The sequence below is a fragment of the Dromiciops gliroides genome, chromosome 3 (assembly GCF_019393635.1).
Source record: "Dromiciops gliroides isolate mDroGli1 chromosome 3, mDroGli1.pri, whole genome shotgun sequence".
Taxonomy (NCBI): Eukaryota; Metazoa; Chordata; class Mammalia; order Microbiotheria; family Microbiotheriidae; genus Dromiciops; species Dromiciops gliroides.
In genome coordinates, this window is record NC_057863.1 from 212,262,933 (window position 1) to 212,278,696 (window position 15,764).

Below are 15,764 nucleotides of genomic sequence, written 5' to 3' on the forward strand. Positions count from 1 at the left end.
GGATTTAGGAGTACCTGAGTTCAGATCTGGTCACACATACTTACTAGCTGTGTGATCTTGGGCAAGTAACTTAACCCCCATTGTCCCACAAAAAAAAATTTATATATATATATATATATATATATATATATATATATATATATATATATATGTATGTATGTATGTATATGTATATATGTATACATATGTATGTATGTATATGTGTGTATATGTATATATATGTATATGTGTATAAATATATATATATTCATTTTGACCTTATCTTGTTATACTATATAAGATGTTGGTCTATACCTATTTTTTGTCAAATTGCTTTACAATTATCCCAAAAATTTTTGTCAGTGAGTTCCTGTCCCCAAACCTTGAATCTTTGTGTTGATGAAACAGATTACTATGCTTATTTGCTACTGTTTGCCTAATATATTTAACTGATCTACCACCCAATTTCTTAAGCCAGTAGCATATTGTTTTGTTTTTGTTTTTTCAGAGCAATGAGAGTTAAGCGACTTGCCCAGGGTCACACAGCTAGTAAATGTCAAGTGTCTGAGGCCACATTTGAACTCAGGTCCTCCTGAATCCAGGGCTGGTGTCTTAACTGTGCCACCTAGCTTCCCCCCAGTAGTATATTGTTTTGATAATTACTGCTCGATAACACAGTTTGAGATCTGGTAGACCACTTTACTCAAAATTTCTTTCATTTATTCCTTTTATATTCTTGACCTATTTTTCTTTCAGATTAGTTTTGTATTTATTTTTTTTTACCTCTATAAAATATTTTTTGGTACTCTGGTATGGCACTGAATAAGTAAGTTAATTTGGGTAGAAATGTCATTTTTATTAAATTGGTTCCAATTGTATAAATCTGACTTCATGTGAAAAATGTTTCATAACTGTGTACATATAGTTCCTGGGGATGTCTTGGTAACTAGACTGCTAAGTATTTTATATTGGCTACAGTTATTTTAAATAAAATTTTTCTTTCTATCTCTTGCTGATGGATTTTGTTGGTAATATATAAAAATACTTATAATTTATATGCATTTATTTCACATTCTGCAACTTTGCTAAAGTTTTAAATTTTTTCAACTACTTTTTCAGCTGATTCTCTAGGATTCTCTAAGTATAATATCATATCTATAAAAAGTGACAGTTTCTTCATTGTCTATTAAAATTCTTTTAATATCTTATCTTATTGCTATAGCGAACCTTTCTAGTACAATATTGAATAATAGTGGCAACAATGGGCATCCTTGCTTTACCCTTGATTTTACTGGGAAAGCTTGTAGTTTATGCCTACTACCGATAATATTTACTGATGGTTTTAAAGATGCTATTTATCATTTTAAAGAAAGCTCTATTTATTCCCATGCTTTCTAGTGTTTTGATATGAATGAGTATTGTATTTTCTCCAGAGCTTTTTCTGAATCTATTGAGATAACCATATGATTTCTACTCTTTTTTAATTAATATGATGAATTATGCTGATTTTTAAAAATCTTGAATCAGCCCTGCACTCCTGGTATCAATCCTACCTAAGTCATAATATATGAACTTTGTGATATATTGCTGTTTTTACATCACTATTAATCCAGGACATTGGTCTAAGCTTACTTTCTCTGTTTTTGTTCTTCCTAGTTTAGGTATCAACACCATACTTGTGTTGTAAAAGGATTCCTTTGTTGTTTAAATGTCCTGCAGAATTCACTTGTGAATCCATCTTCTCCTATATGTTTTTTCTTAGGGAGCTCATTGATGATTTGTTCATTTTTGTTTTCTAAGATAGGGTTATTTATGAGATATTTCACATTTTCTTCATTTTTTTTCCATTCTTTTCACTATATTCTACTGTTTCTTGGTATCTCATGGAGTTATTAGTGTCTCCTTCCCAATTCTAAGTTTAAGTAATTATTTTTGTCAGTGAGAAATTCTGCTTTTTAAGATGGGATTTTCATCAGTGAAGTTCTGTGGTTCTTTTACCATTTAGCCTATTCTGTTTGTAAAGTGTTACTTTCTTCAGTATTTTTGTGCCACTTTTGCATATCTGTTGCCTTCTCATAATTTTCTGGCATCACTCTCATTTCTTTCCCCATTTTTTCCTTTATGACTCTGATTTTGAAAAATAAAGTTTATCTCTGACAGGAATTCTTGTCAGGCTTCTGCTTAATTCATTTTTTACCCCTTGAAGTCTTTACTTGTAGTTCTTTTGATTTCATTACTTTCTTTTGTGTTGTCATCATGGTAATTTTTTATAGTCATGTTCTTTTTTATAGTTTACTAATTTTTCTTGCCCATTACTTGACTTTGAACTTTATATTAAAGTTTGCCTCTATTCTGGGTGGGTGTTGGGGAGTAGGATGCTGTCTTCAACTTTAGGCAATTTGTCATTGCTGGTTTTAGACCTAGTTCTGAAGGGATGGAATTTTTCAGTGCTTCCAAGGTGATGTGATACAGTGAGAAGTTTGGTCACCTCTTTTTTTCCACTTTCTGGTCCTTACTCAAAAAGAACCCCTGATCCCAAGTGGCACTGGTTCTCAGGGCCCTCATTCCCTTGGAAATGCAAATACTCTAATGGGTCCTGGAAATGTGACCTAGAAGTAGGCATAGGCTATGTGGTTGTCAAACAGTGGGTCCCCTGTAATCTCTTTCTGACAATTTGCCTGATCCCTTTACCATCCCTGGCATAAAATTCCCAAATCTGCTGTTCCTGCCTCTAAGGCATACTGCTTTTTTTTTTTCAAGAAAATGTCTCACTGCTATCTTTTGTTGACTCTGCAACTCCAGTATCTAATTTGAGTCATTATTTTAGAAGTTATTTAGAAGGAAATATTTGGAGATCTCAGTTGTAGTGCTTCCTCTACCCTGCCATCTTGGCTCTGTCCCCAGAAGTTGCTGTATGTTTTCTACAACATTTTATTTGTGTATGTGTATCTCCTCTCTGTTAAATGTAATTTCCTTGAAGGTGATAACCCATTTCCTTTGTGTCTGAACCCTCACTGCCTCATACAGAGCCTGGCACATAGTAAGTACTGAATAACTTATTTACTTTCTTTTTTTTTTCCCTTGTCCTATTTAGTTGTGTGTGTATATGTGTATTTACCAATTCTTAATTCTTGTATTCTGATTTAGATTACTGCTGCTTTTAGCAAGAACAATGAAATGGTAGAACTTTTAGAAAATCTGTATAAAAATCAAGATAAACCATATTTTATGCTCTAATTATTTGCTCTTTTTGTTTTTACCTCTTTAAATTAAAAAGGTAAATTGTAATGGAATTTTTATGAATGAAGTATAGCTATCTTTATTTCTAAAATGGAAAATTTCATGTTTCTGTTAGTTGCTCTTTAATTTCTTATTCCTTTCCTATGTCTTTTGTGACAGTTAGCCATTTTTTTTCAGGCTAATGAGGGTTAAATGACTTGCCCAGGGTCACACAGCTAGTAAGTGTCAAGTGTCTGAGATCCGATTTGAACTCAGGTCCTCCTGAATTCAGGGGCTGGTGCTTTATCCATTATACCACCTAGCTTCCCCAACAGTTAGCCATTTTTGGAAAAAGAACAACTCTCCTACTTTTAATTCATCAGATTTCATAATTGTTTATTGTTAGCTTTTTTTCTTTAAAAGTTAAGGATACTATTTTGGATGAATATTTTCACTTGAAAGCTTTTATCAGTGAATGAGTATTTTTTTTTTTTGGTACCCTCCCATTTGTGGTTAAACTCCTTAAGGATGTCGTCTACAAAATGTGTGCGTGTGTTGTTTTCTTTTTCATCTCATTCTCTTTTTAATTCCTTGAAGTCTGGCTTCCAGCCCCATCATTTACCTGAAACTGCTCTTTCCAAAGTTACTAATGATCTTTTAATCATCAGATCTAATAGTCTTTTCTATATTCCCATCCTTCTTGACCTCTTTGTATCCTTTGATCTTCTGAATCATTCTCTTCTTTATAATCTCTAGTCTTCCTCTCTCTAATTCTATGAGATACTTCTTTTCTGACTCTCCTCTTACATTCCTTCATATTCTCTCTCTCTCTCTCTCTCTCTCTCTCTCTCTCTCTCTCTCTCTCTCTAATTATACATGATCCAGTTTGTGTGATGACTGTAGATGATTTTTTAGAACTTAAACTAAATTCCTTTCTTTGGTATTTTTTAAGCACATAGAATTATTTGATTATGATTTTCTGGTCTTAACAGGAAAATACTATTATTAACATAATTTTGCATTTAAGCAAGCTACATTTCTGCTTATCTGGATTTTGAATTGATTTTTAGAATCAAAATAGACTGGTTTAATTTTTTTTTTTTGGAAAACAAAGACCAAACCTGTAAATCTGAACTAGGAAAACACTAATTTTGTATGTTTATGCATATGCCATATTAACAAGATGATGTAAAATTATGTGTGTGAATATGAATATATCTATCATCTATATCATTCTTTATAAGAAACTATTTAAAAATTATTGGACTGAAAAATCTTAAGATTTAAATGGAAAAGTGTTATCAGATAGGATAATCTGATCTTAAAATGTTGATAAATTCAAAAAAGCTGAGTGAAGAATAAATTTCCAAATCACAAAAATGGATTATAAATTTAAATTGCAACATTTCTATAAAAGTTTTATGTGTGAAACAGTAAACCTGTAGTGGTAAGGAAAATTACCTTTCAAAATTTAAAGATTAGAAAGAATTATTGTCATTATAAGTAGCATCATTGAACTTACTCAACACTATTTCCCAAAGTCAATGTACATACTAAACCTATAAGGAAATAGAAAAGTGGCACAATATATGTCTTATGGCCTTCCTCCCTCATAATGTAGGATTTCAATAAGGACCATTTCCTCATGAATTCATAAACGGTTTCAAGTGACAGCTATTATAGGAAGAATTGAGATTGTTTACATTAATGGTTTACTGTATTAGCATTCTCCCCCATTAAAATGTTTATTATCAGGGGCGGCTAGGTGGCGCAGTGGATAAAGCACCGGCCCTGGATTAAGGAGTACCTGAGTTCAAATACTACCTCAGACACTTGACACTTACTAGCTGTGTGACCCTGGGCAAGTCACTTAACCCCCATTGCCCGGCAAAAAAAAAATATATATATATATATTTTCCAGTTTGTTTTCATTAATCCGGTAGAGTCCTATAAGCAACTGTTACCATGTTACAAAACATTTGTCTCTAAGTCATCAATCAGTACTAATATTTCATAGCATCTACTTTATATTAAAGCAGTAGGTATACTCAGCCAATAAATATAAAACACACATGTGTATTTAAATAATGTAAATAACTAGGTATATATTTATAATCATAACAAATATCATGCCAAATATTTAATTATTTTCCAAGTTCCAAGTTGCTTTCTTCTCACGCTTGAAAACTTCCACAATGCTATTTCTAAGCTCAGTGTCCTGACTCTAAGTATATATGGAGAAAATAAAAGATGATATATAGATGATGTATAGTTAGTGTCTCAAGAGCTCTCCTGGAAGTCAGGGAGATTTCAGTTAAAGTCCTTCCTCTGACACTGGCTGTGTAATCAGTCAAGTTCTTTAGTCTCTTGTTGGCCTCCAAAACACATTGTAACAGTCATAAATGAGGAAGAATTGCAAATATGCAGTGGTAAAGGAAAATGTCTTCATGAATGAGTCCCTGCACTACTAAAAACACAGGTCCTAAATATGTTCTTCCTCAAATAAATTTTATACTTGTTTACTTTTATAACAAATTGGATTTATTTTTAAACTATGTAAAAGCATTGTATTTTATAGTTTCCCTTTATATATCGGGCTTATAATTCTCAAATATTCTTATTATGGAAATAGATGTATATTTTCATTCATGTGTATGTATATGCACACTTATACACACATACCATCCTCAATTTGATCATGGCATCTTGAAAAACGTATGATATAATGCATGGGGTCTTAGCCATGCTTCTAATTATACAAAGTCCAGCAGACTTTCACCTATGTTATTCAGTTTAATACAATGTCACTTTAATAATTTTGAGGGTAAAGTTAATTTAATATGGAAAGAGTCATTAGTGAAAATGAATACTGAATCTTATGCTGCACCTTTATGATGCAAAGTTACTAATAGAGTATGAAAAACACCCTAAGGAAAATTTGATTTAGCTTTCCTGTGCTTTTCCAGACCCATTTCCAACACTGCTTAAAGGGGGGAAAAAGCAAGAAGGAAGGCCCTGAAGAGAACTACCATCACAGAACCTGGTGTTACCTCTACTATGGATGTACAGGCTGCAGCTCCTTTGGAGCCAGGTTAGCTAAGTTTCTAGGAAACACACACATTTTTTAAATTTATTTTTTTTAATTAGGAATTTTTTCTGAGTGTACAAAATTATATGTTTTCAGGTTAATTTACATCATCCCCAAATAGAGATCTTGGATGTATTTAAAAATCCTCACTGTGTTTTGACATCAACTCTTATTTCATAAGGAATGTGTGTGTCTGTGTGTATATATATGTATATACACACACACATATATGTATATATATATGTATATATGTGTGTATATGTATATGTATGTATATATATGTGTGTGTGTGTGTGTATAACAGCAAAAATAGACCAAAAAATCAGCCAATTAGAGGCAATGTTCAATGTGTTCCTTTAGAAGTCTTAACAATATGACTAATACTTTTAAATTAATGTAAATATTATTAGATCAAATAAGGTATAGATTAAGTGCATCATGCTGATTCTTGACAAACTAATAAAAATGATTATTCCATAGGATTTTCAATTTATTAATATATTTGTCTAATTTACTATAATAGCTAATGTTTTATTTTCCATTTATATTTGTTCAGACTCAGGCTTTCAACTAAGGACTGGAATTAGGTCCTTCTAAATAGCTACCACACATGATTTTTCTCATTTAATTTGTGTCAAGGACTTCAATAACCTTTCCTCCTTTATAACTTATGCCCAAACACAGTTTAAAATTATATGCTTCTATTATGAAGTTTTTGATTTCATCGAAAACCATATAACTATTCTTCCTTGACATTAGAAAGGGCTATAGAGATTTAGACCTGGTGACATGCCTTGCACATGACATCCACAGAATTTTCTTTTGAGAATTTAGATAGATAGATGGATGGATGGATGGATAGATAGATAGATAGATAGATAGATAGATAGATAGATAGATAGATAGATAGATAGGTAGATAGGTAGATAGGTAGGTAGGTAGGTAGATATTGACATTTATATCATCTTACATATACCTCATCCCCTAAATACTCATTTCTCTGGGGACAGGTTCAACTAGGTAAAATAAAGACATTATGTATGATCACCTTTTGTAAAATAAAATGCTTTTTCAGGCACAATTCTTTTGTTTATCACCAATACCCCTCAAATAAGAACACAAGTGAATCCATTTATGTAATTACTTTTCATGATTATAACAAGTATACTATAATGAGTAGGATGTGCAAGTTTCCTCAGTTTTAAAATGCGGATAGGTAAAATAGCTCTACCATGGTCAGTGGTTTTGTGATAAGCAAAATAAGTATACCTGGAAAAGCATGCTATTTATATTAGTTATTGAAAAACTAGTATAAACAGAGGAGTATAGATTGCCACTGTAGGAGATTTTGCAGCAGTTCTTGAAGGTAGATCACAAGATAGAGGAAGAGACTAAGAAAGATCATAATGTATATACAAGTTGCATATAATCATCTGGAGAAAGAAAAGAACATTCCAAGACCAACAGAAGAAGTGTAGGCTGTTATATATGCCGAGTTAAGTTTATACCAAACCCCACTCTGCCACAATTTCAGTCTCTTTTCAGTGGTCAGCTGAAAATAGACATGTTGAATTTAAGAAAGATGAAGAATTGGTGCTGAATGGGAAAAGAGAGAAAGTAATAAGGAAAAAGGAGATAGAAAAGAAGGTAGTTAACTTTTTTCATAAGAGATATGGATCTATAAGAGAAAAGGTAAGATGATAGATGCTACTAGAGAAGAACAGGAGGGAGAAATCTTCAAGCAAACCCATATTCTGAGGATGCAATCCACTAGGGATCAATCAAGGCTACTGCCTAAGAAGATATGAATTGGCAACCCTAATTACTAATTTAGTTGCAATAATTTAAAAAAATATATCTATAATAATGTAAAACTTTGGGAAATCAATAATTTGATGTGGGCTACCTTTTGTCAGAGAAGCCAGATTCATTTTGGGAACATGGACAAGAATGCCAGAGGCCCCAATGATTCTGCTACTATGTCTATACTCCATAGAGATCAAAGAAACCAGAAAGGAACTGTATGTACAAAAATATGTATAGCAGTTTGTGTGTGTGTGTGTGTGTGTGTGTGTTTTGACAATCAATTAGAAACAGGAGGTGCCTATTAATTAGGGAATAGCTGAAAAAAAGTTATGGTATGTGAATATAATGGAATACTATTGTGCCGTATAAAATGATGAAATGAATGGATTCAGAGAAAACCTGGGAACACTTGTATAAACTGATGCAAAGCAAAGTTAGCAGAAACAGGAAAGCAATCCATACAGTAATAGCAACATTTTAAAGATAATCAACTTTGAAAACCTTCGTAAGTGATGATCCCATTGAGCAATCAAAATTTCTAAGTACTAAACATAAAGCATACTATTCACCTTCAAATTGAAAAGCATTTGCTTCAAACTACAGATTGAAATATATTTTCTTCCTTTTCTTTATTTTGTGAAAAAAGACTATTGTAAAAATTTGTTTTGCATGACTATGCATATTTTTATGGGTTTGATTTTTCTTGCGTTTTAGGGGAGAGAGGAAGGAGAGAATTTTGACCTGAAAATCAAGTACAATTGATTTTTAATGGCAAATTCATTGATAAATTTATATTACTGAGTGGAGGGATTATCAGTATAGATTATATCATGTATTCATCAAAGTGTTACACACACTAGGAGAAAAATGACAAGCATTTGTGAAATAATTTTGTCACAGTTCTAGAGTATCTGGTGCTAGAGTGATGGTAAATCCAAAAATGGGATGTCTAGAGATGGAAAGACCAACATCCTTCAAAGCTTGAAATATCCTTTATTAGCCAATGAGGGAGGGGAAAGGAGACATGGCTAAGAATAAAGCTAAGGTCTCTCCTCCCCTCCCCAACCCCCACCACAAGAATTTCATAATGAGAGCAGTTCTGGAAAGCTAAACTTGCTCCCACCATTCTCAAAACTGTTATTTTATAGATCCCCAAGGCTAGGACAAGTTTCCTTGTCATTTAAATGAGATTCTTTTGCAATATTAATATAATTCATAGGACTTTTCACACTTTCACTAAAGTGTGTGCTTAGGCAACTTGTCACTTTAAGTTGCATATCTTGATTCAGTATGTCACACTACACCATTATACCACTAATAAATCATGGTGTTGTAAATTGGTTAAACTATATTTTAGGTACCAGAAGTTTAATGAAAGTAGAAGTCATGCTTTAGGTTTGGATTGGCATATGTGAGTGAGAAATAAAAATGTAGTAAGATGGAGATGAGCATATCCTCTTGCTGTATTTTAAATTTAGGGACAAAGAAGAGTAAAAGCTGGATAAAATTATAGCTTAGGTATACTTTGGATATGACATAAGAACACTTTTTTATGTTGACTACAAGTCTCATGCGATAGCATCAATGTCTTATCTAAACTTCCTATATCACACAGAACCTAGAATAGTACATTCTTTGCAGAAGACTTGTATCAAATGGTTTTGCTGTTCTGGTTAGTGATCAGTCAAGAAAATGAATTGATATATTTTTGGAAAGGAATTTTGCGTCTTTACAAATTTCAGAAGAGTAGATCATAATTAAAACTAGACAGGCAGAGGTGGTAGGAAGCCTTTACATGAACTGAGGCAAAGTGAAATGAGCAAAACTGGAAGAACATTGTACACATCAATATTATAAGATGATCAACCACAAATTGCTATTCTCAGAAATAAAATGATCAAGACACCTCCAAAAGACTTCTGATGAAAAATGCTATCCACCTCCAGACACAGAAGCTATAAAGTCTGAATGAAGATTAAAGCATACTTTTTTAACTTTATTATTCTTATTTAATTTTATTATTCTTAGGGGCTTTTTAAATTTTGTTTTGTTTTGGAGTACATTTTCTTTTGATCATTGTCGTTCAGTAGTTTCAGTTTTGTAGGACTCTTTGTGACCCCATTTGGAGTTTTCTTGGCAAAGATATTGGAGTGGTTTGCCATTTACTTCTCTGGCTCATTTTACAGATGAGGAAACTGAGGCAAATAAGGTTAAGTGACTTGTCCGGGATTGCACAGCTAGTACATGTCTGAGGCTGGATTTGAACTCAGGTCCTCCTGACTCCAGGTTCAGCACTCTATTCACTATCCCACCTGGCTACTTCTGCTGAAACATGGCTAATATGGAAATGTTTTACATAACTGCACATGTAAAATGTATATCAAATTGCTTGACCTTTCAGGAAGAGAGGAAGAAAGGCAGAGAATTTGGAACTCAGAATTGTAAAAAAAAAAAAAACAGAAGAAAAGAGAATGAATGTTAAAATCTTTGTTTCCATATTATTGAAAAAATTTAAAGAAAAAAGATACAGGTGGGCACTCACTTGAATAAAATGAAAGAGAGCAGAAATGGAGGTAACAACATATCAACAAAGTAGATGTAAGAAAAATGAGCAAGAGAGGACTTCAGGAAGAGATAGGAGAAAATAAAGGAACTAGATTTCATGTTGTTCAAGGGAAAACAGAAAACAGTATCAAGAAGGGAAGCTAATCTAATGAGGACAGAAGTGAAAAATTCATTTTTGTTGGCCAAATTTACCCCAAGCAGAACAAAAGAGAGAGAAAGGGGGGAAAGACCTTTCCATATACAAATGATAATGGAGGCAATATTTGTGAAATAGAATGTAGGAAGAGAAGAGCAGAGAACTGAACATTGATACCTAGGAAGCAAGTAAGGAGTCAGTTATAGAAAAAAAAAAGTAGAAGAACCAAAGTGGAATGATTTTCAAGGCAATGGAATGGAGTAAAGGAGGGTCTGTTCAACAATAACACATGATTCAGAGAAGTCAAGAATACTTATAGTGGAAGAAAAATTATCACATAGGAAATTGTTAATAACCTGTGAACAACCAGTTTCGATAGAATAATAGTAAATTTTTTAAAGTATAAACTATTAACACCAAGACAGACAAGGGGTACAATGGATACAGAATGCTAAGCTTGTAATCAGGAATACCCAAGTTCAAATCTAGCCACAGATATACTTGCTGTGTGACACTGGGTAAGTAATTTAACCTCTGTTTCATTTTCCTAATGTAAAAAATGGGAATGATGATAGCACCTTGCTTGTATGTTTGCTGGGAGGAAGAAATGAGACATTTGTAAAGTGCTTAGTACACTGCTTGGAAGATAGTAAGTAATGTTTATCACCTTCCTTTCTTTCCTCTGTTCAAAGGTTAGAATTTCAACATTTAAAGAAATGTTCTGTTATTTGGACAATTACCAACTCATAATTAACATTTTTTTCATTATGTCTAACCAATGTAAATTGTACTTATAAACAAAATGTCAGACATAAAGAATATTCTCTCCATTGATTTTTAGGTCAAACTGATTCATTGTGTCCATCTACATCATTAATGCATCTGACCAAAAGTTATTTTCACACACTGACCACTGCCATTTATATATAGCTTTTCCTCTGACAGTAATATTGCCAGTAGTGACAGAAGCTATCTAGCTGCATTAATTTTTTTGGGGGGGGGGCTATAAAGCAGGGACAAAATATTTAAACCATCTCAAAAAATAAAATGTTCTACTGGTTGTATGAAGTCTGTATAGCTTTTATTGTGTCCTCATAATGAATTTTTTAGCCTGATCCTGAGACTATGAGTATCAGGTATTTTTACTCTTCAAACTTTAGTCACAGTACATATTTTTGACTCTAATTCAGAAACTACCCTCTGTTTATGGAACTTCATCTCTAGACCCTTTACCTGGAAATCACCTCAAATTGTATATAAGATATCCAGTGCCTCTGACACATCTCTGGGAAGGAATGTTCCAGCTACAATCTTTCTTTAATCCTTGACTTGGAGATATTGGAATGCACCACTGAAGCCCTTCAACTATAGACTATGATAGGTATATGCTATTTATCAGTCATTCTGTCCACCATTCAGAAAGACACCATAGGAAAAGTTGACAGAATATGATCATCATAAAATATTCATTGAGTAATTCCTTCATTTGGATGGGGGAAACTGTAGTTTTGTTCATTATGTTAAAAAAATTAAGAACTTAAAGGAACATTAAAAATCATTTAAGGGGACAGCAAGGTGGCACAGTGGATAAAGCACTGGCCCTGGATGGATTCAGGAACACCTGAGTTCAAATCCAGCCTCAGACACTTGATACTTACTAGCTATGTGATCCTGGGCAAGTCACTTAACCCTCATTGCCCCCCACAAAAAAAAAAAGTCACTTAATATAGTAACCTCATTTCCTATAAGGAAGCTGGGGCTCAGAGATGTTAAATGATTTCTTTAAGGTCACCTGGGTAATAAGTAGAAGAGTTGAGTTCTATGAATATCTATAGCTCATAAGGTAAATGGAATGGTAATATGCTGACACCTCACTCCATTGAACATCTCTGCATTTGAAACCAAAATTCTTCTCTGTCATCAATATTTCAGAAGTTCATTCTATGTAAAATATAGTTCTATACATTGGATAAATTTGATTAGTATGATGTGGTACCTGATACTAAAAGTCAAATAAATTAAATAACAAAACTTACCAAACAAAATTTTAGTAGACATTAATATAGCACAAGCCATTGAGATATGGTTGCCTCAGAAAATAGATTTGATTGAATGTTATGGTTCCCACACTAAAAATAATTTATAATGGATTATATTTTATTATTTATTCTTCCAAGTAAATATTTATTGACAACAAATTATCTATCATTATTTGGTAAGAAATAGATTTCAAGATAGATTTTGAACTTGAAGTCATCTTACATAAATATCTTCCAAGTGGGAACTTATTTAAAGAATGATTAGGGGCAGCTAGGTGGTGCAGTGGATAGAGCACTGGCCCTGTATTCAGGAGTACCTGAGTTCAAATCTGGCCTCAGACACTTAACACTTACTAGCTGTGTGACCCTGGGCAAGTCACTTAACCCCAATTGCCTCACTAAAAAAAAATTTTTTTAAAAGAATGATTAAAATATCTGAGGAGCCTACATGTGGATATATTACAAGCATGTTCTTCTCTTTATAAATAAAGTTCATGTTACTAATGACATCAAAAGAACCTTTCCTGCTAGTGATTACAGATTTGTAAAGGTACTCACATTGTCTTGAATGGCAATCATCTTCCAGTGGCAAGAAATAGGATTAAGGTTGTGATACCAGTGTGCACATGTGTACTTATTAACTTACTGGTGTACTTATTTTAACCTAAGTACAGTCAGTCACATTTCAAAAATTCTGATAAATTCAGTACAACCAAATTATTTTTTTAATTATACTTATTATTATTGATGCATTTTGATTAATTTACATTACAGGCATTTCTAGGCTATGCCCACTTTGTGAGAAGTCTCTTGTAACAATCTAACAAAACAAGTAACACAGTGATCTTATCTGAAAGTTCATGCACTATCTCATGTCTCCTTTCTCTTCCATTTCTATATTTCTTACAATTAACAAAAATATATTTTCTTCCTATGCCATTAAAAAATAAAAATATATAATTTTGCATAGTCAGGCTGAACAAATATCCCCCATTAACTATACATAATGTGTAAATATGCATTTTATGTACACAGCTACACATACAGTACATATACATGTGAATATATACAAATATACATGTGTGTGCACATACGCATATGCACATATATATATATACATATACATATACACATAACCACTATACACATTTACTCATCCTAAATCCAATCTATCACTTCTCTATAATGGTTTGCATATTTCATCATCAGTATTCTGGAATAATGGACATTGCATTAATCATAGTTCTTATAATTTTCAAAGTTGTTTGTTGGTATGTTGTTAATGTATATACTCTTATCCTAGTTCTCATTTCATTCTTCCTTGGTTATAAAAGTCTTCATTTTTTTCTATTTGTGTAATGGATATAAATAGTTCTTTTTCTGTTCAATTCATATAAATCAAAGATTCTTAAACTATTGGTTGTGACCTCATATGTAGTTGCATAATTAATGTGTGGGTCATGAAAAATATAGCAGCAAATGTTTCCTTTGCATACCTATTTTATATACCTATATGTCCTGGGTTGCATAAAAATTTATTGGGTGAAAAGGGATTGCAAGTGGAAAAACTTTAAGAAGCCAGGCTCTATATCATTTCATATAGGTCTTTCTCTAGCTGTTAAAAAAATCTTCTATTGCCTCCTTTCCTACAGAATTGTAGTACTTCCTCACATTTATATGCATCTTCATTTACAGGTTTTTTTCCACACCAAAAACAGCTGCTATAATTTTTTTAATACATAAATGACATTTGCTCTTGCTGTAAGTCTATTAGTAGTAAGCTTAACAGTGGTCAAAGGATATGCACTATTTAAGTAATGTTTTGTGCATAATTACAAGTTACTTTGCAAAATAGTTGAGTCCATTACCAAGCTTGCTAACAGTGTAATAATGGGCCTGTTTTGTGACAGCCCCTCAGTTTCCTTTATTTTTTTGGTCACCTTTTCTTTTTTTTTTTTTTTTTGCAGGGAAGTGAGGGTTAAGTGACTTGCCCAAGGTCACACAGCTAGTAAGTGTCAAGTGTCTGAGGCCAGATTTGAACTCAGGTACCCCTGAATCCAGGACTGGTGCTTTATCCACTGCACCACCTAGCTGCCCCGGTCATCTTTTCTATTTTGATGAGTCCAAGGTACAACCTCAGAATCATTTTAATTTGCATTTCTCTAATAATGATTTAGAATATTTCTTCATTTGCCTATGTATATTTCCTTGAAAATATGTTTGTTTATATCCTTAGACAATTTATCAATTTTAGAGTGGTCTTTTTCTTATAAATTTGAGGCATTTCTTTACTTAGCTTAAAAATGAGATCTTTATCTGAGAAAGTTGATACAAAAACCTTTTCCCAGATTTTTCCTACTTAATTGTAGTCTTACTGGATTTATTTTTGTAATACTTTAAAAAAATTTATATAATCAGAATTTATCCATCTTATTTTCTATATTATTCTCCATTTCTTGTTTCATCATGATACTTTCTCCTATCCATAGACTCAAGAGCTAACTTGTCCTATGGCATTCTAATTTGCTTACAATGTTAACTTCTAGAAATGGACTATTTACCCATGTACACATTTTGAACTTCCCTTCATAGAATTATGAGGTGATGATCTGAATTTACTGTCTGACATACTGCTATTCAATTTTCTCAGGTATCTTTGTCAATCAGTGAGTTATTTTAAAAATTACTGGAGTCTTTGTGTTTATCAAATACTAGTTTATTCAATACATATATGCTTTCATATGTTGTATATCTATTTTATTCCACTGATTGATCTCTTTTTTTCTTAACAAGTATGAAATTGTTTTAATTAATAATACTTCATAGTATAGTTTAATATCTGGCATAGCTGTCTTTTTTTCTATTTTTTTAAGAAATTTCTCTTAAGAATCATGACATTTCAAATTTATAAAAATACAGGTCACTCCCAAAT

At 32.4% G+C, this 15,764-nt stretch overlaps 1 protein-coding gene across 9 annotated transcripts in view; it reads left to right on the forward strand.

Moving 5' to 3' along the window:
* Positions 1–15,764, forward strand: part of EPHA6 (EPH receptor A6) — a 1,203,504-nt gene that overhangs the window by 194,366 nt on the left and 993,374 nt on the right. For 2 of the 9 annotated variants that reach the window (XM_043994226.1, XM_043994225.1), the window contains one exon: positions 6,165–6,289. The exons of the other annotated variants lie outside the window; for them this stretch is intronic. In XM_043994226.1, coding sequence (XP_043850161.1) covers positions 6,260–6,289 — 30 coding nt within the window. In that variant the 5' untranslated portion in view covers positions 6,165–6,259. The remainder of the gene's footprint in view (positions 1–6,164; positions 6,290–15,764) is intronic. 9 annotated transcript variants of the gene reach the window in all.